The following is a 26,143-nucleotide window of genomic DNA, read 5'->3' on the forward strand; positions in this document are numbered from 1 at the left end:
AAACAGACTAAAACATATATCTGTCATACAAAAACACTTCAGGCTGTCAGCATAAACCACGAAATTTAAGTGTCAACTCTGTTTTTTTCACCAAAATAATATTCTTATAAGAGCCCCCTATTTCTAATTTTGAGAGCGCACTGGGCGCTTCTAACGTCGAATACGGTAATTCCAATTTGGATATTTTTACTGCCATTTGCTGCAGACTTGGGCTCAATATCGGCCTCTAAGCAGGTCTAGATGAATCCCTGTGACAGCCTAAACTATCTGGCCAAGAGGTTATTCGGGAAACTATTTCAAATACCAATTTGGTCTTATAAGTATTGTTAGTTGAGATGATCTGCATGGGAAGGACCCCTCTCCAAAAACATTTTCAGACTCCACGATCATAAAGTAAAAAAACAACAGGCACACATTCACCATCAGTATATTCAATAACACAACTAAAATCTTGTTACAATTAACAAACTTCTATATCGTAATCTCAAGAGGTTTTGCACTATACATAGTTTTCCACGGTGTGTTGAACACATGGGATCATTTCCCTCTCTCAGTCTTCCACTGTATTTGTGCTTCGTGCGGCCACCACAAGGGAGGGTTGGTAATCACTGGAACAGCCTCTCCACTCGTATTGGCTACAGACAGTTGACCTTTGACATCAGCCATGCGAATCAGTCCGAGTCCATATTTGCCAACTGAGTTTCTGAATTTGCCAACATTTTTGCCATCATCTCTTGTAATGTTCGTCCCCGTCTCTATGGGACCGCCATCTCTGAAATCAGTCAGTCGGGGTGATGTTAAACAGGGGGACTAGTGTGGGTGGTTTATAAAGCCACTACAGTACGTGACATTGTCAATTATTCAGTGTATCACGTTTCCATTTTATTAAGATATATACCCTGGCCAGTTCACCACCATAAAGGTGAGGTAAAATGTGGTTTAACACCTCGATCAAGATTATTGAACGTGTTTAGCGACATGGATGTGTGTGTGTGTGTGGCTGCTTGTGCAAGCCAATGGTAGCCCATGCCAGCCCACCGAGATACCATGCCACAGTTCAACATGGATACCCTCCTCAGGGTACACTGACCCTGAGCCAACCATTCCTCATTTCGCCCTTAATGCCAACCACCAGGCAGGGTGACAACAAGTACCATCTTTTAACGTCTTTAGGTATAACTTCGCCGCGGATCGACCACGATATTCAGCTCTCTGGGCAGATACCCTTTCCACTAGAGGTGGTCTCATCGCCATAGAAAGATGTTTTCCTCAGTATTAAGATTGGGATCCTAAAGCAATAAGATGTTCTGGATGGTATTTGAGATGGCATGCAAAGGCAAGTCAAGTACAGGGGGATATCACTGCTTGCTTCAGTCATGATAATTTGATTGGACAGCTATGTTTAGTGTCGTGTCAGTCAACCTGGACTCAAAACAAAGGTTGGTGATGAAAGGGTCCAGGGTATTGATGAAAACCAAACTGAGATATGATACACTGGGAGTGAGTGAGTGAGTATGGTTTTACTCCGCTTTTAGCAATATTCAATCAATATCACTGCATGGAACAGAAGAAATGACCTCTACACAATGTGGAGAATTGAACCCAGGCCTTGTTGATAAGCCAATGTACTGTCCTAAACGTAGACTTCCTGGCATAACTTGACAAGATGGCAAAGCCTGAAACATCTTGCATAAGTTATGTCAGTGATTTCGTCTTGGATTCCAAATTAAGTCCCCATGGTAGGCATATTGGGAACATTTCTATTTTGCTCAAAATTTTGATTTTTTTTCAACTTCTTATTTTCAAAAATTTAGAGATAATTTCAAATCGCTTTCAATGCAAAATATTAAACTAAGCATTACAGCCTCTCCTCAATACATGCCATGTCATCAGTAGAATACAAGACACCTCTACAAAGACATTGCTATAACAGCAAGAATTGGGAAATTGTTCCAATTTGGGATATTGTACTGACATTTCCTGCAGACTTGGGGACGAATTTCGGTCTCTGATCAGGTCTAGATAGATCCCTATCTGTATTTTGAAACAAATCAAATGGATTTGTTTTGTTCAATTTATTATTTCTATCAATCATCAGTACAGATTGTGTAGCACAGCATCAATGTAACTATTGATACTGTAACTTGTCATTGATTTAAACAACATGGACAGTTGTGTTGCATTAATAGTTACCCCCTAATGCTACACATCTCTCAGCTCTTTGCACAACAAAGTAAACTTTTACCAGAATTATAGATTGTATTTAGCATGTCAAACACCAGTGGCGCGATGGAACAATCTGTCACACACTTGTGGGGAGGTGTGCTAGCCGAGTGGATAGAGCGTTCGCTTGTCACACCATAGGCCCGGGTTTGATTCCCCACAGGGGTACCATGTGGGAAGCCCATTTCTGGTGTCCCCCACCGTGATATTGCTGGAATATTGCTAAAAGAGGCATAAAACCAAACTCACTCATTCACTCAGACCCGTGAAGACCTGGGGTAGGGTAGGTCTTCTGCAACCAATGCTTGCCATAAAAGGCGACTATGCTTGTCGTAAGAGGCGTCTAACGGGATCGGGTGGTCAGGCTTGCTGACTTGGTTGATGCATGTCACCATATCCCAATTGCGTGGATCAATGCTCATGATGTCAATCACGGGATTGTTTGGTCCAGACTTGATTATTCACAGACCACCATCACATAGCTGTAGTATTGCTGTGTATGGCGTTAAACAACAAACAAACAAACACTCACCCATCTGTGGCATGACGACTGAACACATACCTGTCAAACACTAGAGGCATGAGTCTCTTCCTGGTGACCCCGGTGTGGTGCGTCCGGGCGGTCAGCTCTTGACCAATGTAGCAGCCCTTCTGGAAACTCACTGCAAGCATAAAAGACTCAGCCATCATCCCGGACTTAAGGAATCAAACTGACAAGATAACAATGTATGGGTACTGAATTTGAGTCTCTCATACATTTCTAGATGCAGGAGTACTTTTAGGACAGACCAACTTAATTTGTTGTTTTACAGATTTTCCTTGGTGCCAATGTACAAAACAACCTTAGTGCTATGACTGTCGTAAGTCTATGTTAAGGTATGGGAGTTACGATCTCCTTAGCGCTAAGATCGCTCTGTACAACGGCACCCTGGTCAATATGCGCCATGACATAAATTTACATGAACCTACAAATCAAAAATGGTGAAACAACAACGTTTCTCATTGTCGACACCTCAACAAGGAGTCAAGACTTGTATTAATAAGGGACACGGGTGGCCCAGTCATCGAAGGCGTCGTAACTCTCATGCAGAGTTGCATCCCTTGGGCACACCAGAAACCTATGGTCATGGGTCCATGATTATGTTTCTAGGTTTGTCAGCACCATACCCGTGCTTGTGGGTTTCACCGAAGTGGTAAATGTCTGAGACCTGCATCACTTTGGGCTTTCCTCCCACATGATATAACTGGAATTCTGTTGAAAGCAGCGTTAACCCAAACTCACTTGCATTAATAAATCGAGATTTGGATCATTAACACATAAACAGCACATGCTTCTGAACCTTATAACTTCCACATACACATGTATATGGGAACCCTGGGACAAGGAGGAAAACTAAACTTCATTAACATGTTTTCATTGTTTGTTTGTTGTTTAACGTAGCACTCAGCAATATTCCAGCTATATGACAGCGGTATGTTAATAATCGAGTCTGGACCACACAATCCAGTGACTGACATCATGAGCATCAATACACGAAATTGGAACATGATGACATGCATCAACCAAGTCAGCGAGCCGGACCACCCGACCCCATTAGTCGCCACAACAAGCATAGTCGGCTTTTACGGCAAGCATGGGTGGCTGAAGACCTATTCTACCCCGGACCTTCATGGGTTAATGCAATAATGTTTGAGTCAACCATTTTAGTGAGAAAACCTTTAAGAAATACCAATCAAACAAAAAAAATGTTAAAGCGTTCCTGAAACCTGGCCTCAGACAAAATGAGCAGGGATGGGTTTATGTCACTTTTAGCAATATTCCAGGAATATCACGGCAGGGCACATTAGAAATGGGCTTCACACATTGGGGTGGGTGTGGGGGTGGGTGAATCAAACCCAGACACTTCACCCTACCGCCGCCGCCCTTAAGACAAGAACCGCAGCTTATGAACATGTGCAGGTTGTGTAGAAGATGGCTGATGAGAAAAGTCACATTGCTTACCTCCTTGATGAAACACCAGGTTGCTCTCCAGTGGGAAGCAGTTCCCTGGAGGCAGGTCCGACACCCCCTCTGGGATCCCCCACATGTAGCGGCGCCGGTGGTACTCCGTCTCCGACTCCAGTTCCATCCCTTCTACCTCCAGGTCTGATGCAGAACAAGTGAAAGTAGAAATTAAATATTTTATGTGCAGGATCAAAAGCATGTTTACTATTTCAAAATATTTTCAGATACTATTGATACAATTAATTGCCAGGTGCCAAGGTTCCCACATTTCGCTCTACAAAGTTGTGTCCCTTTGCCATGCCAGGATCCTCATATACTAGGTTTCAGAATCTCAGAATCACCTCAGTTTTCATTCTTAGCACATTTTTTACCCAAAGGAATGCGTATGCAAGATGACAGGAGTCTGTCATAACACTTCTTTCACCGCCCTCTTCCACCCAACATCTCCTTACCTGGCTTGTCAGCAGGGTGTAGACCCACATAAGACACCCAGGGGTCAGGAACATCAAATATCACCTCCCTCACACCACATCTCCTCACCTGGCTTGTCAGCAGGGTGTAGACCCACATAAGACACCCAGGGGTCAGGAACATCAAATATCACCTCCCTCACCCCACATCTCCTCACCTGGCTTGTCAGCAGGGTGTAGACCCACATAAGACACCCAGGGGTCGGGAACATCAAATATCACCTCCCTCACACCACATCTCCTCACTTGGCTTGTCAGCAGGGTGTAGACCCACACAAGACACCCAGGGGTCAGGAACATCAAATATCCCCTCCCTCACACCACATCTCCTCATCTGGCCTGTCAGCAGGGTGTAGACCCCCATCAGACACCCAGGGGTCGGGAACATCAAATATCTCCTCCCTCACACCACATCTCCTCACCTGGCTTGTCAGCAGGGTGTAGACCCACATAAGACACCCAGGGGTCAGGAACATCAAATATCACCTCCCTCACCCCACATCTCCTCACCTGGCTTGTCAGCAGGGTGTAGACCCAGATAAGACACCCAGGGATCAGGAACATCAAATATCCCCTCCCTCACACCACATCTCCTCACCTGGCTTGTCAGCAGGGTGTAGACCCACATTAGACACCCAGGGGTCAGGAACATCAAATATCTCCTCCCTCACACCACATCTCCTCACCTGGCCTGTCAGCAGGGTGCAAAACCCTCCTCCCAAATGTAGGCACTCGGGGGTCAGGTACCCCGACTGTCACCCCTCTCTGTTCAACGTCCGTCACCACAGCAAACAGTCTCCACTCCTCATCCACAGGGCGGATATTGACCTGACAATGGAATCCCATGATTGGTAACTTATTCATAAAGAATGAGCAGACAGCTGTGTAAGGCCTCTTATTACTCCTGGGCAGTTGTAAACAAAATGTTTGGTCCAAAACACAATAAAAATGAATTTCAACTTCCAGATGATTTTTTTGTTTGTTTTGTTTGTTTATTGTTTAACGCCGCACTCAGCAATATTCCAGCTATATGACGGCGGTCTGTAAATAATTGAGTCTGGACCAGACAATCCAGTGATTGACATCATGAGCATCGATCCATGCAATTTGGATATGATGACATGCATCAAACCAAGTCAGCGAGCCTGACCACCCGATCCCGTTAGTCGCCTTTTACGACAAGCACAGTCACCTTTTACGGCAAGCATGGCTTGCTGAAGACCTATTCTACCCTGGATCTTCACGAGTCACTTCCAGATGAGGACTCCTACAAATGAGTGAGTATTGTTTAACACCGCTTTTAGCAATATTCCAGCAATATCACGGCGGGGGACACCAGAAATGGGCTTCACACATTGTACCCATGTCGGGAATCGAACCCGGGTCTTCGGCGTAACGAACGAACGCTTTAACCACTAGGCTACCCGACCGCCCTCCTACAAATGAATAGAAAACAAACTTGCAGGTCACACCATCATGGAAGCAGGATTGCCAAATGATACTGAAAGATAACTGATTGGATTTTTTTGTTAGAATAAAGAATTTTAGACATATTATTCACCCTTTCTTATGAACAACGGTGATAAAATGTCCCATCTTTTTCCATTTCACCTAAGTTGACTTAATCAAATTTGTCAAAAGTCATTTTTTCTTTTCTTCTTATTTCTAATTTATTTTGTCGGTTAGTCTTGTAAACCAATTATAATAAAAATTATAAATCCTCAATTTACAAATAGAACAACCACTGTTAAATCATCTTTGTTTAACAGTTTTGTAGAGCATTTGGCCAAAAGGAAGGAGAGTGAATAATAATTATAGAGAATGTTACAGTGATAAATTACATGTTAATTTCCAATCCCCAAAAAAGAAAAGCATAATTTCTAATGATGTCACGATTCACCGGTACACTGGTGCATCGTCACCAAACTTTGCACAATACAAAACCCGATACACTTAATTTGACATCGATTCACGTTTAACCCCATATTGATTGTCCTTGTTGATCTCACATCAACATGATCAATATCAATATGCAATACAAACTATTTTTTTAATTCCTCATAACTTTCTTGGTAATTTTTCTGATATGAAACCGGCCTGACTGACCAGCTTTTCCTTGCTGCCTGGCATAATACAGTACATAAACTTGCTTGTTTCTTATTATTTTCTCATAGAGAATAGTTGGCTTGACTCAGTGTTATGATGGGTATTAGTCAGTTGTCCATCTTTACTTTATGGGGGGCACGGTTGGCACAGTCGTCTAAGGCGCCGCGATTCGCTGTGCAGAGTGGCGTCCCCTGGGCACGCCAAAAACCTATGATTGTGGGATCGAATCCTGGTTCACCCCGATTATGTTTCTAGGTTTGTCAGCACCATGCCCGTGCTCGTGGGTTTCACCGAAGTGGTAAATGTCTGAGACCTGCATCACTTTGGGCTTTCCTCCCACATTAAGCTGACACGCCGTGATATAACTGTAATACTATTAAAAGCGGCGTCACACCCAACTCACTCACTCTTTACTTTATGAGTGAGTCTTTGGACTCTATTCTCAGTCCAATGACTAGGATGTCCAAACAAAATGTCTTATATGTAGTATGTAGATACATATGCTATCATGGCTTCTGTATCAAGATATGTATCGTATCATGTGATACAGTAAAACTTGAAAATAATGCGAGCGTGAATTAAATGCGAAAAATGCGAGTGGTCTTTGCTCGCATTTATTAACTTCGCATTCATGTCTCCAAAATGACTATCAACAATAAGATGGCCTCACTGCACACTTTGGATAGCGGAAATACCAACTTGAAAATAAAACAAACATGATTTATTGAGTAGTAGTTGTAACAAGTATATAACAATGTCATTCAAAGAATAGGAATTACACAATGGGCATCCGGTGAGTTATCACTGCTGGTGTCAAGAGTTCTACCCACTCATGTCAAACTTGTTGACACATTATCCGCATACCAATCAGTGAACTGTTGTTGGTTCAGTTTTGTATTGCCTTTGAACCTTAATCATGTTAATGCCAGTCAACAGGGTAAACATATAAACTGTGTGTTATTTTTAGGAAAACACTGTTTATTGTTTTTACGGAAGTGCTCTACTCAGTGCTAATAAGCGGTGCTATTTGCTGTTTGATTGAATTAAGGTAAGGATATGCATCATTCCACTGGGGATGGGTGGGGGGAGTCCCATTGATATTGAGTCACATTTTGGGCCAGGGGTTAGCAGTCGTATTAATTTGGGGATGCATTAATTTTCAGTACCTGCATTGTGACATCCCTAATTATTTCAACCAATCTCATTAAAATCAGACTTTAGTGCTCGCTTAGTGCTAAACAAAGATCTGCGGACATCCCATAATGGGTCATGTTGGAACGAGCTTTTATCTGACCAACAACAGCATCGCTTACCAGATTGGGATAGTGACAGTAGGAATGTGTTTTCTAATCATACACCTCGAAAAAGTCAACACAGGGTATTCATTGAATTACAATAAAAGACAACACGTCGTCAGCTATTTGTTTAACTTTTTGGATAGACACGTCAGTACATCTAGAAACAAATTTGTCTGGTCTCTTATGCATTGTCACTGATAGGTTCAATTAAACAAGGGAAAACATATTTTCAATGAGAAACAAACAACTCTCAAGTCAAATCATAACCAACTCCACCGTGAAGATCCAGGGTAGAATAGGTCCTCAGCAACCCATGCTTGCCGCAAAAGGCGACTAATTGTCGTAAGAGGTGACTAACAGGAACGGTTGGTCAGACTCGCTGACTTGGTTGATGCATATCGTCGTATCCCAATTGCATGAATCGATGGTCATGATGTCAATCACTGGATTGTCTGGTCCAGACTCGATTATTAACAGACTGCCGTTTGCAGCGTTAAACAAACAAACAAACATGACCAACTCTGTAAGTCAGGTCACTACAACTGTGTTGGACTCCTCAACATGCTAGTGCCTCACCTTCTTTCTGATCTTGTATTTTCGGATGACCTTGAGCATCTCGTCCAGCATTGTGCGGTCACACTCCAGCAGGAGGCGGGGCTGGTCAGACTGACCACACACAGCACTGTCCGGGTGTCGATACAGCAGCAGATCATACAGCACTCGACCCTGGACATCAGGGCACCAGTCTTACAAACGTTATCTCATGGAAACTTAGGAATTTGTCTCAATGTCAAATATACTTTGGACCCTTTTCTAATTTACCTCAATTTATACCATACGAGTAATGACAAACACAAAGTGGTGTGTCCACCATGCTCAATGCATACAAGAAATAAATGAGTATTGAACACATATTGAATCCTTACTTATGGATATTGAACACATATGGAATCCTTACTTATCATGCTTATCATGCTTATGGATATTGAACACATATTGAATCCTTACTTATGAATATTGAACACATATTGAATCCTTACTTATGGATATTGAACACATGCTGAATCAATACTTATGAATATTGAACACATATTGAATCCTTACATATGGATATTGAACACATGCTGAATCAATACTTATGAATATTGAACACATATTAAATCAATACTTATGGATATTGAACACATACTGAATCCTTACTTATGGATATTGAAAACATCTGAAAATCATACAGTTAATCTTTTCAGGGACATTGTTGTTGTTGGTCGATGTTGATTAGAAATGGTTTGCCCAAAGTGAAGAGGTAGTGAATGTGGTGTACCTGCACATTAAGCATCATGGAGTACTGAGCGGCTACATCTCCCTCCAAGGCGGCAACATCGCTGGTGACAAGACCCTGCAAGAAGTCCACAGTGTCTCGACCACTCAGCTCCACCAACCCCCGAGTCTTCAGCTCGTGCAGCGTGCCCTGTGTGGAGCTGGCTCGGGACACCTGCCACAGTGACCGCAGCACGCCCTGCAGCGAGCCTAGGACAGGTCTTGTTGTGCATCTTGTCAGGCTTCTGGAGATCTTAGCTAGTGCCCTCTGGCAAAACATCTTGCTTCTTATTGCTTGGAGTATAATTACTCAGTCACTTGTAGATGCCTACAAAAAAACACATGAATGTACATCAGAAATATATTTAATAGGTTTGAGCTTTCTGTAAAATAAATATGATAAAGGTAAATTTGTTTTGTTTGTTTGTTGTTTAACATCATATCCAACAATATCCTAGTTATCTGATGCCTTGAACAAACTTGAACCCCTAGTAACCATGGTAACAAATATCCACAATCCTCGTCGTAAGAGGCGTCTTATGGGATCAGTTGGTCAGGCTCACTGATGTCATCGTATCCGAATTGCGTAGATCGATGTTCATCAAATAAATCACTGGATTGTCTGGCCCAGACTTGATTATTTACAGACTGCTGTCATATAGATGGAATATTGCTGAGTGTGGCGTTAAACAACAAACAGAAACACAAAGTTTCAGCTACATCCATCACGCTATTTCGAAGAAGAAGTAGAAAATATGACGATGACTTAAAAAGGACTTTATTAAACCCTTTATTAATTATTTCATATGCATAAATATGATACGAAGAACTTTGATGCCATAATAATGTTCTGATCTGAAATTGTTTATCAAGTGTATAGTTCAATTATAAGGAACATGTGAAGGCCCGGGGTAGAATAGGTCTTCAGCAACCCATGCTTGCTGTAAAAGGCAACAATGCTTGTTGTAAGAGGCGACTAACAGGATCGGGTGGTCAGGCTTGCTGACTTAGTTGATGCATGCCATTGTTTCCCAATTGCATGGATCGATGCTCAAGATGTCAATGCCTGGATTGTCTTTTACAGACAGCCTTCATATAGATGGAATATCTGAATATAGTGCGGTGTTAAACAACAAATAAACAAACAAACAAACATTCACTCACTCATTAAAACCCTAGATCTGATTTAGATTAGGTCTTAAGCAACCTGTGCTTGCTGTAAAAGGCGAAGATAACTGTCTTAAGAGGCGACAATGCATGCAATTGTATCCCAATTGCTTGGACCGATGCTTATGATGTCAATCACTGGATTGTCTGACTCGATTATTTACTGACCGCGGTCACATAGCTGGAATATTGCTGAGTGCAGCGTTAAAAACCAAACAAACACACAATAATAATGTGTTCAGTGAAGACCGAGTGACATATCAGTACAGATTCTAGTACCTCAATAAGGCCAGGCATTTTATATTTTTCAGATTAAGGACCCATCGACTCTAATTTTTGAGAAAATGTAAAAATAATAATCAGATTTCCAATTTTTTTTCCTCGCCGATAGATGCGTAGTCAGTTATTTTATTTGTTAACATCAACTTTCGATAAAAAACATATGAATGTACCATTGTAAACTAGTAATGAGATACATAATCGATATTTGTTGATCTCGAAGCCGAACATGAATAGCCTCCCTTGATAATTGTTCGTGTTGTAAGTGGTAGAATTTATATTGTTACAAGAGGCTTTATCCTCACAAATGGCGGTCTTTTGAGCACAGAATATGTTCATAAAGTATGCCAGAGTCATTCTGCATTTAAAAAAATGCATCTGGCTTTTTTTCTTGCTTTTTTCAACCTCCTCCAACCCTAGACTTAGGGCTGAAAAATCCGTAATCCTAAAAAATAAAAAAAGCCTGGCCTAAAGCAAATCATGGAGGTATGAGTTTGGTCAAGGTAATTGCATCTTTATCGAAACGTCATACAGAAAGAATAATGAAGTCACAATCCATAATGTTATTTTGTTTGAAACTGTTTATAGTTAAATTATTAGTTTACTTATCTTAATAATGTGCAGATGGGAAAACTACAGAAGCAGATTGTGTGTATGAAGATTTAAATAATCAATTGAATGTTTCCACAGATATGAAAGATGGGTTTTTATTTTACTTCATATTTACCAATTCCTTCCCTTTGGTACAAAGACAAAAGACACATCCTGCTTGCCAGTGGCATTCTTTAAGTGATTAATAGAATTAAACACTTCCCAATACATATTAGAGTTAGAACTAAGGCAATGAATGTTTAGAAAGATGTGTCGTGTATTCCACTGACAACGACATTAGACAGGAAGAGGCGTTAATGCTTTGTTTGACATAACTGCATTGAATGCAATGTTGAATACATCTGAACTTAAGGTAATATGAACGAAATAGTGATTCCCCTTCCCCCTCCAAATCTGCATGCCATGGGCATAAATCCCTGAAAAGATATTCAGCATGGACTTATTTATATATTCTCATAACTTCTCATGTTATATACTGATCATTACTTATAAGCAAGGATTGTACAACAACTTCAGGAAGTATTCGAGCAGGTTTCGAGGTGGAATGGGGTTTAACATCGCGTTCAAGATTGTGCGTGCATGCATGCGTGCGTGCGTTTGCACCAGTCTGGTCTAATGCAGGTCTAATAGTGCTAGCCCATTGAGATACCATGCTGCAGCTTAACATGAATACCCCACTCAGACACAGTATACAAGTACCATCTTTTAACGTCTTTTGGTATGACGCGGCTGAGGATCTAACCCCGGACCTTTTGCTCTCCGGGCAGACCACGGAGAGCAGTTTTCGAGAAGGCTGCCTTTGTATGTTGGCATATGGACGTTTTCTAGCCCATATTAAACATACAGTACCGGAAGATGTGATCCATGGCCTATATGCACAACACTGCTTTGCTGTCATGTTCTAAGATTCAGTAGAAATTAGAATCTTAAAATATCAGTATTCAGTAACCATGATAACAAGTACCCCTTACAAAAAGGAGATTTACTTATCTGTTGTTGACTGGAAAAACACTTTTCAGAATGTAAGCCTGATGTATTCATAGTCACACCACCAAGTGGACAACTTTTAAGGTGTTGATCTAACTAAATATCTAATTTTCTGGAAGAAATTCATATTTTAGGGTTGAGTGTTGACTGCAGCTAAATGGGAATATGTTAATTGACTTACTTATTTTTGGCTTAAGAAAATGATGATTGGGTACTAAGGCTCTGTGACCCCAAGGTGTTTATCAAGCTATCAATCCCCGGTTGGCCTGGACTCGATATTATTAGAATGTTGCCAACTGTGGCATGAAACAATAAACATTTATTTTTCAATTTGATCCCATATTCCATCTTAATCCCCTGGCCTAGGAAACCTTTACTACACTCTGAGTTTGGTCACTGAATGATTCAAGATCATGAAATATTGAACTACATAGATCTAGGTACTCATAGTACGCTAGACTAACCACTCTCAAATGACTGAGTAGCAAAAACTTGAGCTCCCCAAACTTACATGCATATTATATAATGAAAGAGAACTCCACGCTCACATCATGCGTGCTTGTTTGTTTGCTGTTTAAAACTGCAATATTCTTGCTATATGACGGCTGCATGTAAATAAACACTAGACATTGACCAGTGTATTTGTTTTTGGTCTTGACACTGATTTTAATTCAAGATCATGAATTCGACATCATGAAAATCATATTGGATATTGCAAAACAGGGATGAATGATTCCTAAATGCACATTAAGATCAGTGCAGCTGTCATCTCGATAACGTTCAATACTAGATGGACCCATTACAAGCAGACTTTAACGTAAAGCTCTTACTGGCCTTAACCAGTTCCACACGTGAAGGTCCGGGGTAGAAATGATCGTAAGACTTCCGCCCGTATCCCCCCTCAAAAATAAATATGATTAAAACGATTGAACGGCAATGCATACATATAAAACATTTGGAGGTTTTCACCAACCCATGCTTGCCTTGCCGAGTGCCACAATTGGGCCCTACCGTCATGACATATCTTGACTAGAACCCCATCGCGTCTCTCGGCTATATCTGCTCCAAACTCGATTATTTACAGACCGCCGTCATTTAACTTGAATATTGCTGAGTATGGCGTAAACAACAAACAAACAAGCACTGACAGGGACACGATCTATATTTAACGTCCATGAAATAACCAAGGAGTAGGGCAGGTTTACGAATACGATCAGGCTAGCCTTCGAAACAGTCAGCAGCTGCGATCGGCTGAAGGTACCCCGCTGGTCTTCTCAGACACATTCTCCTCAAGCAACAGTCGGTCAAAGGAACTGCTTACCATTTAAAAAGATGCGTTCTCTCAAGCACCATCCAGGAGCAATACTTCTACATAAACATATCTTGTCCGGAGAGAAATCTGCACAGATCATGATACGAAGATGAGAGTTATGTCCCTTACATAAAAACTGTAAACTGGGTTCCGGCTAAAATTAAACGTATGATACATTTAGCGCAATGGTAGAAGCGGGTCAGAGAGAAAAACTAGTTCAACTTAATACAAAATCTGTAACTTCAAAAAAAAGAGTTATACTCATGGCCCTCTTCGATTATAAATCGAGTTTCTGGAGCAACGCTTTATTTGGATATATACTCAACAACAAAAGTTCCCGTGATACCAAAATTTTAGTGTATTTTTCAAACAAGTAAAGTTTGGTTTTCAATATTGTAGTACATGTATGGAATCTAGTCACAAAAACGCAACTGCTACAGAAAAGCATGCATTCCATGCAAAAGTTGACTTTTATGCAAGCCCCATGCATTTCACTACCCAAGAATGGGTATAAAAACATGTGCGTTAACGGGATTCCATATGCATTGTTTAGCATCGTGCTGACAACAACCACTCAGAAAAACAACAAAATTACGCAATTATTCAACATTACGAAATGCCACGCTTTCCGAAAATGAGCGTCTGTGAGCCATTGGTATGCTTGAAGCAGGATCGAGTTAACGTGATGTTGAAAGACAATTTCACGTCCACAGAAACACCATTTGGTGTTTATGGCAACGTTGGCAACAGACGAATGCAGTCAGAGACCATCCTCGGAGTGGCAGGCCACGCGTAACCAATAATCGACAAGACAACTGGATTCGAACAACAAACCTACGAAATCGATTCCAGCCAGCAACAGTGACTGCAAGAAGCATCACTGGCCTTCGACGAATATCTTCACAAACCGTACGTCGTCGCCTCAGATGTGCAGGGATTGTCGCCAGAAGACCCACCAGACGTCCCATTTTGACAGGAAACCACCGTCAAGCACGTCTACATCTTCTCGAGGCAAGTGAGTTAACTGACTATAAAAGACCAGTTTCCACCCTTGCCGAACTAGGCTGGGATTATGGAGTAACATTTTGGCTGGGCTAACGAGTCTATGCATAGTCCAATCAAAATTGTGCACCGAAATCGAAATCCGGTTTGTAAAATGTCGTGCAGATTTCTGTCGATTGCAGGATTTGCAAAACATGTGCACCGCTAACTCGTTGTCAACAGATATTTTCCAAGTCTTTTCATGTTGTTAATCAAGGTGCTCACGTGATTTGATGTATCTACACAAAATAGATCTTGATGGTCGATCAGATCGTCTTGACTGGGCGCCACCATTTTGTTTGAAGCAAATACATGTTATACGAGAGTTGGAATCTGATTGGTCCATATGGGAGAGGCATAGAATTTACATAACTCGTAATAGCCACTGGTGGCGCTACGATCGAGCCCAGGAATTCCAGCCTAGTTCGGCAAGGGTGGAAACTGGACTTTTGTAGTCAGTTAACTCTCTTGCCTCGGGAAGATGAGGTGAACGTTACGTCTATCATTGTGTCATGGAAGAAGATCGGTTCGGGGGCGGCAGCGTTATGGTATGGGGTGGGATTACAGCAATACAGAGGACCCGTTTGATAGCGGTAGAGGGAAATCTCAATGGACAGCGCTACCGCGACGAGATCATCGGCCCTGTTGTTCTATCGTTTTTTGCGATAGGAACATTTGTTGTTCAGTATAGATCATTAACGCTCAAGGTTATAGCTCTCTCGACGTCTTGTTGTAATTTATCAATCAAGTTATGCCAAATTGTGCCTATATAAGTAAGATGTGAGAATTGCTTTTAAACAATATCCAATAGATTGACAACAAGGGACAACTATTAGGGAAACAAACATTGCTTGGTTAAAGGGCAAGTTCACACGGAAATGAACCTATTTTTCTTGTACTTTTTCCACATTAAAAGTGTTAACATAGAAGTGTCATAGACAAAAATATAAAAATATCACAATTAATTAACATATTTTTCGCATTAAAACGATTTATATTTTTCACATTTACCAAGTGTTCTATTTCCACAACAAAAACACCATGGCTTATGCCCCTTGCAATATGACGTCATTGGTGCCAATTGATAAACATTATGACGTCATCATGCTTTGTTAGAGCCGCTTCACGTGGTGTAGGTCCAGGTGTGTGATTCTAGCGTCTCAGATGCCAGCCAGCATAGTGTTATGCTGAGTCACCACTGCGCCGGAGTGTGTCGTAGGCCATGTTGTTTTACCGCAAACTGGTACTTGATATCTTTTGCGTTGAGAATAGACAGGGACCCAGTTGAATTGGCATCAATTACGTCATAATCTAAGGGGGATAACTCAGGCCTGTTTAGCGCGAAAAACGAAGGCCCCATAACGGCATATCATTTTCACACTATTGTGAGCTTCCTACGTTCACTGTGAAAAAAATGAGTGTATATTTTCAAACACAGATACTAATTAATTCTAAAATTGCGTTTTGTTTAGAAAAAGAAAGAAAGTGATTTTTGCGTGTACACTTCCCCTTTAATCTGCAGTCACACAGACATTGCGACCCCGATGCAACCTCTGGGCGACTGATTTCCTTTGCGACCGACTGGCGATCGCTGAGACCGGTTAGAGAGGGAGAGAGAGTTAACTGACTTTGAAGTCCAGTTTCCACCCTTGCCGAACTTGGCTGGAATTCCTGGGCTCGATTGTAGCGTCACCAGTGGTTATTACGAGTTATGACCCTTCTAAGCCTCGCCTATGTATCAATGAGATTCCACCTCTCGTATCACTTGCAATTGCTGCAAACAAAACAGCGACGCCCAGTCAAGGCGATCTGATCGATAATCAAGATCTATATTGTGATAAAACTGGTCTTACATCGCGAAAAGCATCAAAACACGTAAGCACCTTGATTAAAAACACGAAACAATTTGGAGAATATCTGTTGACAACGAGTTGGCGGTGCTCATGCTTGCAAATCCTGCAATCGACCGAAATCTGCACGACAGTTAACGAACCGGATTTCAATTTCGGTGCGCGATTTTGTTTGGACTATGCATAGACCCGTTAGTCCAGCCAAACTGTAACTCCATAATACCAGCCTAGTTCGGCAAGGATGGAAACTGGACTTTTATAGTCAGTTAACGCCCTTGCCTCGAGAAGATGGAAACCTTATGCTCTTCGACTCGACTACTGCAATAGTCTACACTGTAACATCTCTAAGGAGCAGTAAACCAGATTACATCGTGTTAAAAACACGGCAGCAAGGATTTTGGCAAGAACCAAAACACACGTAATACTTGTGTCAGCGCACGTAATACGTGTGCTTATCGATCTGTACTGGCTCCAAGTAACAGGTCGAGTTCAGTACAATATCCTGACCTTAACGTATCACTGCTGCAACCAATCGGTACCTTCTTACTTTTCTGACCTTATCCAGGTATATCAACAACCTAGACACCTCCGTTATGCCGAGAAACACCTCCTTTGTACAGACAAAACCGACAAAGTTTGGGCAGAGGTCATGTGTCTACAATACTGCAGGTCACTGGAACCATCTCCCGTCACATGTGACTATCTTCCAGTCCTTCTTAAGACATTCTTGTTCAGACTCTTTTATCAAATTTAAAATCAACACAAACTGCCACATCTATTTGTCTTGTATTCATGATCTTGTATCAGCAGAGCTTCCCTGTTTTATGTAGCGATGTGAGGATTTACCTAGTGTATTGAGTTAAGCGGCTTAGCGCATGACAAATGTAATTCGTATTCGTATTCGTATTCAAGTAAAACGCACGCACCTTCAATCTCATTGAAATCAGATCTTAGTTTTCGCTACCGCTAAACAAAGATCTGAGGACATCCCATTACGGGTCACGCCAGAACGACCTCTCGCGAACTTTGACCGATCAATGAAATGACTTAAAAGAAATCGACATTAGCCAATCAGAAGGCACCTTTCTCGAGCTTTACGACGCTAGTTTCAAACTGGCGACTACGCTTCGAAACATATTTTGACGTATTCTCAGTTAAAATCATTAAAACTGATAAAAAGAACATTCTGTAATGGCTTACAGATGGCCTAGATTGTATGGATAAAATCATAGAGCCAGTAACTGTCGTTCGGAATACTCTCTGTTAAATATTTCGAGGTTGCATGATCAGAAAACACATTCCGTCTGTCACTTTCATGATCTGGTAAGCGACGCTCTGATTGGTTGGATGAAAGGTCGTTCTGACGTGACCCGTCTTGGGATGTCCTCAGATCTTTGTTTAGCGATAGCGAGAACTAAGATCTGATTTTAAAGAGATTGGACGCAACTTAAGGCCATTATGTATAATTATAGAGACATTACACATGTCGAAAGTAGAATCAACAGATTGTCATGATTTCTCCTTCACAGAATCTACTAGGCATAACTGAATTAGTGTTCCAAACGGCGTTAGACCTAACTTCACTCTCACTTAAGAAAGCTTTAATTAATGCACAGATGTTCCCAAAATGAAGCATGTGGAGGCAGAGAGTGCGTCTCTGAAATACACCCTTAAATTATACTAGGGATTTGCATAATAATATTAGTTATGGTGTCTTTAGTTGCCGTATTAGTTTAGCAGAAAATATTGGCCGAGGCGTCAGCCGGATCTAATAGTTTTCCGGACCCGTGAAGATCCGGGGTAGAAAAGGTCTTCAGCAACTCATGCTTGCCGTAAAAGGCGACTAACGGGATCGGGTGGTCAGGCTCGCTGTATTGGATGATACATGTAATCGATCCTAATTGCGTGCATCCAAGCTCATTATGTCAATCACTGGATTGTCTGGTCCTGACTCCATTATTTACATACCGCCATCATATAGCTGGAATATTGCTGAGTGCGGCGTTAACCAAAAAACATACATACACATACATAATGGTTTTCCGTTAACCTAAATGTGACAGCGTATACGGCAACTAAAGACACCAACAAATTTATTATGCCGAAAAGTTTACACTATCTGGTATCTTTATCGCACATGTCAAAATGAAAACTTGACACTTACAATAGGTATAAATGGCGTGACCAGTACATATGTTTCCGATACAACGCCTTAATGCATATGCACACATAAACGTTAACAATGGTATATATAATGCACTAAATGTGAAAGTTTAAACAAAGTATTATAGCTAAAATGGATAGAAATATCAGTAAAATGCTGCATGTTATCAGAAATCCGTAAGGCGACTATGCTTGTAAGAGGCGACTAACGGGATCGGGTGGTCAGGCTCGCTGATTTGGTTGATATATGTAATCGACCCCAATTGCGTGGATCAAAGCTCATTATGTCAATCACTGGATTGTCTGGTCCTGACTCCATTATTTACATACCGCCATCATATAGCTGGAATAATGCTGAGTGCGGCGTTAACCAAAAAACAATCAATGAAAGAGTCGTGATAGCAGTCCTCTTTTGCCTAACGACGAGCTGCTATATATTCCATTGTTATGTGTTAGGGTTGAGTGTTGACTGCAGCAAATTTGGAATATGTTAATTGGCTTACTTATTTGGGCTTAAGAAAATGATGATTGGGTACTAAGGCTCTGTGACCCCAAGGTGTTTATCAAGCTATCAATCCCTGGTTGGCCTGGACTCGATATTATTAGAATGTTGCCAACTGTGGCATGAAACAATAAATATTTATTTTTCAATTTGATCCCATATTCCATCTTAATCCCCTGGCCAAGGAAACCTTTACTACACTCTGGGTTTGGTCACTGAATGATTCAAGATCATGAAATATTGAACTACATAGATCTAGGTACTCATACTATGCTAGACTAACCACTCTTAAATCGTAGCAAAAACTCGAGTTCCCCAAACTTACATGCATATTATATAATGAAAGAGAACTCCACGCTCACATCATGCATGCTTGTTTGTTTGGGGTTATAGCGAAAACGGCACCTCAGCAAAACGTCACCGGGCGAAAACGGCACCGATTGGCGAAAACGGCTACTATTGCCTGGCGAAAACGGCACCTTATTTTTATACCTTGGTCAAATAAGTGCTATTAAACTTATATGGTAACTTTCAAACACCAATAATTGTGAGATGCTAAAACAAGTTTACATTAGAAATTAGCCTCTACTCCAACTATAATCCAACTTAGCTTATACGCAACACAACTTATTGTGAAAATGTGACATGCTTTGAAGAAAAATAATAGAAATTAAACTCACGTCGTCTCTTACAAACACAAATAATTGTGAAATTGTGAAATAAAACAAGTAAGAAATTAGACCCCTACTCCAATTTACTCGCCGACTGGTTGGGGGGCGCAGTTAACTTAATGTGAAAACACTATAAGCTTTGAAGTTTTAAGTACCTTTACTCAATTTAAACTGAAACTGTATTTAAGAGGCCTAACATGGTGCTGTCAGATCACAATTATTCACAATGGCATTTCGATGTGTTGCATGAGAGAAGAATGTCAGAAAACAACAACATGCTGTGATAACTGTGACCATGTAAATAAACCATATATATATATTACTACAAAAATTGTTCTTATCCTCATTAAAAATAGAGGTGCCGTTTTCGCCCGACACATAGTAGCTGTTTTCGCCAAATGCGGTGCCGTTTCCGCCAGAGAAATCGGTGACGTTTTGCTGGGGTGCCGTTTTAGCCTGCACCCGTTTGTTTGCTGTTTAACACTGCAATATTCTTGCTATATGACGGCTGCATGTAAATAAACACCAGACATTGACCAATGTAACTTTTTGGGGTCTTGACACTGATTTTAATTCAAGATCATGAATTCGACATCATTAAAATCATATTAGATATTGCAAAACAGGGATGAATGATTTTTAAATGCACATTAAGATCAGTGCAGCTGTCATCTCGATAACGTTCAATACTAGACCCATTACAAGCAGACTTTAACGTAAAGCTCCTACTGGCCTTAATCAGTTCCACACGTGAACATCCGGGGTAGAAATGATCGTAAGACTTCCGCCCGCATCCCCCCTCAAAAATAAATATGATTAAAACGATTGAGCGGCAATGCTTACATATAAAACATTTGGAGGTTTTCAGCAACCCATGCTTGCCTTGCCGAGTGCCGCGATGGGGCCCTACCGTCATGACATGTCTTGGCTGTAGAACCCCATCGCGACTCTCGGCTATGTCTGCTCCAAACTCGATTATTTACAGACCGCCTTCATTTAACTGGAATATTGCTGAGTGTGGCGTAAACAACAAACAAACAAGCACTAACAGGGACACGATCTATATTAAACGTCCCTGAAATAACCAAGGAGTAGGGCAGGTTTACGAATACGATCAGGCTAGCCTTCGAAACATTCAGCAGCTGCGATCGGCTGCAGGTACCCCGCTGGTCTCCTCAGACACATTCTCCTCAAGCCACAGTCGGTCAAAGGAATTGCTTACCATTTAAAAAGATGCGTTCTCTCAAGCACCATCCAGGAGCAATACTATTACGATACTGTTCTACATAAACATATCTTGTCCGGAGAGAAATCTGCACGGATCATGATACGAAGATGAGAGTTATGTCCCTTACATAAAATCTGTAAACTGGGTTCTGGCTAAAATAAAACGTATGATACATTTAGCGCAATGGTAGAAGCGAGTCAGAGAGAAGAACTAGTTCAACTTAATACAAAATCTGTAACTTCAAGAAAAAAGAGTTATACTCATGGCCCTCTTCGATTATAAATCGAGTTTCTGGAGCAAGGCTTTATTTGGATATATACTCAAAAACAAAAGTTCCTGTGACACCAACATTTTAGTGTATTTTTCAAACAAATAAAGTTTGTTTTTCAATATTGTAGTACATGTATGGAATCAAGTCACAAAAACGCAACTGCTACAGAAAAGCTTGCATTCCATGCAAAAGTTGACTTTTATGCAAGCCCCATGCATTTCACTACCCAAGAATGGGTATAAAAACATGTGCGTTAACGGGATTCCATATGCATTGTTGTGCATCGTGCTGACAACAACCACTCAGAAAAACAACAAAATTACGCAAATATTCAACATTACGAAATGCCACGCCTGTCCGAAAATGAGCGTCTGTGAGCCATTGGTATGCTTGAAGCAGGATCGAGTTAACGTGATGTTGCAAGACAGCGACGCCCAGTCAAGGCGATCTGATCGATAATCAAGATCTATATTGTGATAAAACTGGTCTTACATCGCGAAAAGCATCAAAACACGTAAGCACCTTGATTAAAGACACGAAACAATTTGGAGAATATCTGTTGACAACGAGTTGGCGGTGCACATGCTTGCAAATCCTGCAATCGACCGAAATCTGCACGACAGTTAACGAACCGGATTTCAATTTCGGTGCGCGATTTTGTTTGGACTATGCATAGACTCGTTAGTCCAGCCAAACTGTAACTCCATAATACCAGCCTAGTTCGGCAAGGATGGAAACTGAACTTTTATAGTCAGTAAATTCTCTTGCCTCGAGAAGATGGAAACCTTATGCTCTTCGACTCGACTACTGCAATAGTCTACACTGTAACATCTCTGAGGAGCAGTTAACCAGATTACATCGTGTTAAAAACACGGCAGCAAGGATTTTGGCAAGAACCAAAACACACGTAATACTTGTGTCAGCGCACGTAATACGTGTGCTTATCGATCTGTACTGGCTCCAAGTAACAGGTCGAGTTCAGTACAATATCCACACTCCGTCACAGTGGTGACTCAGCATAACACCACTGCCACAGGCTAATTTGCATATCACGTGACCGGACGTTTCTCTTGTTTGTAAACAAACGCGCTTTTTCAGAAATCAGTATAGAACGGACTAATGCAAGTATTTGGGGGCGCTTTACATATTGTTTTGCATAACTAAATAGATATGCTACTACAACTGCGACAGTGAGTTGCATGACAATATATATTTATGCATCAAAGTGACCGTGTCGCTAGCTCTCCGTTGGGCTTCGATGACAGCACGTGGAGCCGTACAACCAATGTAAACATAGGATAACTACGCAAAAACAAGTAGATTTTTACGTATTTGCATACTTTCTAAATGAAAGTTAACCATTCTTTGACATTTGTTTATGAAAATGTGTAGACTCGTCAAACATGAAACGGATGAAAAGCATATGCAATATCTTGAATGGACTGCGAAAGATGTGACGAATCGTCACATGGCGCTTGCATGTGGCAGAGGTACTATGCTAGCTGGCTGCCGGCCTCATGGAACTCTGGAGAGTGTACAATATCCTGACCTTAACGTATCACTGCTGCAACCAATCGGTACCTTCTTACTTTTCTGGGGGGCGGTCGGGTAGCCTAGTGGTTAAAGCGTTCGCTCGTCACGCCGAAGACCCGGGTTCGATTCCCGACATGGGTACAATGTGTGAAGCCCATTTCTGGTGTCCCCCGCCGTGATATTGCTGGAATATTGCTAAAAGCGGCGTAAAACCAAACTCACTCACTCACTCACTCTTACTTTTCTGACCTTATCCAGATATATCAACAACCTAGACACCTCCGTTATGCCGAGAAACACCTCCTTTGTACAGACAAAACCGACAAAGTTTAGGCAGAGGTCATGTGTCTACAATACTGCAGGTCAGTGGAACCATCTCCCGTCACATGTGAAGGAAGCAGAAACTCTGACTATCTTCCAGTCCCTTCTTAAGACATTCTTGTTCAGACTCTTTTATCAAATTTAAAATCAACACAAACTGCCACATCTATTTGTCTTGTATTCATGATCTTGTATCAGCAGAGCTTCCCTGTTTTGTGTAGCGATATGAGCATTTACCTAGTGTATGGAGTTAAGCGGCTTAGCGCATGACAAATGTAATTCGTATTCATATTCGTATTCAAGTAAAACGCACGCACCTTCAATCTCATTGAAATCAGATCTTAGTTTTCGCTACCGCTAAACAAAGATCTGAGGACATCCCATTACGGGTCACGCCAGAACGACCTCTCGCGAACTTTGACCGATCAATGAAATGACTTAAAAGAAATCGACATTAGCCAATCAGAAGGCACCTTTCTCGAGCTTTACGACGCTAGTTTCAAACTGGCGACTACGCTTCGAAACATATTTTGACGTATTCTCAGTTAAAATCATTAAAACTGATAAAAAGAACATTCTGTAATGGCTTACAGATGGCCTAGATTGTATGGATAAAATCATAGAGCCAGTAACTGTCGTTCGGAATACTCTCTGTTAAATATTTCGAGGTTGCATGATCAGAAAACACATTCCGTCTGTCACTTTCATGATCTGGTAAGCGACGCTCTGATTGGTTGGATGAAAGGTCGTTCTGACGTGACCCGTCATGGGATGTCCTCAGATCTTTGTTTAGCGATAGTGAGAACTAAGATCTGATTTTAAAGAGATTGGACGCAACTTAAGGCCATTATGTATAATTATAGAGACATTACACATGTCGAAAGTAGAATCAACAGATTGTCATGATTTCTCCTTCACAGAATCTACTAGGCATAACTGAATTAGTGTTCCAAACGGCGTTAGACCTAACTTCACTCTCACTTAAGAAAGCTTTAATTAATGCACAGATGTTCCCAAAATGAAGCATGTGGAAGCAGAGAGTGCGTCTCTGAAATACACCCTTAAATTATACTAGAGATTTGCATAATAATATTAGTTATGGTGTCTTTAGTTGCCGTATTTGTTTAGCAGAAAATATTGGTCGAGGCGTCAGCCGGATCTAATAGTTTTCCGGACCCGTGAAGATCCGGGGTAGAATAGGTCTTCAGCAACCTATGCTTGCCTTAAGAGGCGACTAACGGGATCGGGTGGTCAGGCTCGCTGACTTGGATGATACATGTAATCGATCCTAATTGCGTGCATCCAAGCTCATTATGTCAATCACTGGATTGTCTGGTCCTGACTCGATTATTTACATACCGCCATCACATAGCTGGAATATTGCTGAGTGCGGCGTAAAACAACAAACATACATACACATACATAATAGATTTCCGTTAACCTAAATGTGACACCGTATACGGCAACTAAAGACACCAACAAATTTATTATGCCGAAAAGTTTACACTGTCTGGTATCTTTATCGCACATGTCAAAATGTAAACTTGACCCTTACAATAGGTATAAATGGCGTGACCAGTACATATGTTTCCGATACAACGCCGTAATGCATATGCAAACACAAACGTTAACAATGGTATATATAATGCACTAAATGTGAACGTTTAAACAAAGTATTACAGCTAAAATGGATAGAAATATCAGTAAAATGCCCGCATGTTATCAGAAATTTGTAAGGCGACTATGCTTGTCGTAAGAGGCGACTAACGGGATCGGGTGGTCAGGCTCGCTGACTTGGTTGATGCATGTCATCGTATCCCAATTGAGTGCATCCAAGCTCATTATGTCAATCACTGGATTGTCTGGTCCTGACTCGATTATTTACATACCGCCATCATATAGCTGGAATATTGCTGAGTGCGGCGTTAACCTAAAAACAATAAATGAAACAATCGTGATAGCAGTCCTCTTTTGCCTAACGACGAGCTGCTATATATTCCATTGTTATGTGACGTCATTGGCGTGATGTTTCTTTATTGTAACGTCATCTTGCAGTATGTTCTATAACGTTGTTATTAAGAAATATACGACGAGTGGGAGTTATTTATCATACATTATAGCTAAAATGGATCATTAAACCGCCCGCACGTTATCAGAAATGAGCGGGCCTCTGTAACTTGATAATGCCCTCATATTGCTTGACGGGCAATTATCAAGCCCGTTGTTAGGTGACGTCATGGGGTAAAGAAAGTGACGTCACGTATTATAGTGACGTCATATGGTTTGTTCTATGACGTTTCCATATTTGTAAAAGTGGGTCAGTGACATTCGTGTTGATTGCAGTAAATGTTTCAAAACCGATATTGTTGTTTCTTTTTATTTGATAACAAATTCCATCCATTTTAGCTATAATAACGGTAACGCTCTTTTTCAGGGCATTATCATTTGCAGAAGCCCTCGGAAGACCTCGGGCTTCTGCAAATGATAATGCCCTGAAAAATAGCGTTACTCTTATAATAAAACACTGCAGGGAGAATAGTGAGTGAGTGAGTTGTGTTTAACGCCGCTTTTAACAGTAATCCAGTTATATCACGGCGTGTCAGCTTAATGTGGGAGGAAAGCCCGAAGTGATGCAGGTCCTAGACGTTTACCACTTCGGTGAAACCCACGAGCACGGGTATTGTGCTGACAAACCCAGAAACATAATCGGGGCGAACCGGGATTCGAACCCACAATCATAGGTTTCTGGCGTGTCCACGGGACGCAACTCTGCACAGCGAATCGCGG

At 41.3% G+C, this 26,143-nt stretch overlaps 1 protein-coding gene across 3 annotated transcripts; it reads right to left on the reverse strand.

The window, feature by feature from the left end:
* Positions 1–411: 411 nt before the first annotated feature.
* LOC124138221 (putative transferase CAF17 homolog, mitochondrial) lies at positions 412–21,365 on the reverse strand. Of its 3 annotated transcripts, XM_048384369.1 has the most exons (8): positions 21,226–21,328; positions 13,786–13,863; positions 9,424–9,747; positions 8,679–8,828; positions 5,385–5,526; positions 4,226–4,369; positions 2,786–2,885; positions 412–772 (listed from the first exon to the last, which is right to left on the reverse strand). In XM_048384369.1, exons 3-8 carry the CDS (start codon positions 9,697–9,699, stop codon positions 538–540), a joined length of 1,047 nt encoding a protein of 348 aa, XP_048240326.1. In that variant the 5' UTR covers positions 9,700–9,747; positions 13,786–13,863; positions 21,226–21,328; the 3' UTR covers positions 412–537. The 3 variants fall into 3 exon arrangements, with proteins under 3 accessions (XP_048240326.1, XP_048240327.1, XP_046360722.2); XM_048384370.1 differs by lacking the exon at positions 13,786–13,863 and having other exon boundaries at positions 21,226–21,365; XM_046504766.2 differs by lacking the exon at positions 21,226–21,328 and having other exon boundaries at positions 13,786–13,897.
* Between the last annotated feature and the right edge of the window lie 4,778 nt (positions 21,366–26,143).

This window comes from Haliotis rufescens, unplaced genomic scaffold, assembly GCF_023055435.1.
Source record: "Haliotis rufescens isolate VD_foot unplaced genomic scaffold, xgHalRufe1.0.p SCAF_5, whole genome shotgun sequence".
Taxonomy (NCBI): domain Eukaryota; kingdom Metazoa; phylum Mollusca; class Gastropoda; order Lepetellida; family Haliotidae; genus Haliotis; species Haliotis rufescens.

Bases quoted from the DNA above. Each gene is read 5' to 3' on its own strand.
- LOC124138221 (XM_048384370.1), bottom strand. From the start codon at position 9,699: ATGTTTTGCCAGAGGGCACTAGCTAAGATCTCCAGAAGCCTGACAAGA. The intron at 8,829-9,423 runs GTACACCACATT...CCTGATGTCCAG, and splicing joins CCATGATGCTTAATGTGCAG to GGTCGAGTGCTGTATGATCT. The intron at 2,886-4,225 runs GTAAGCAATGTG...TTATGCTTGCAG, and splicing joins CCTGGTGTTTCATCAAGGAG to TGAGTTTCCAGAAGGGCTGC.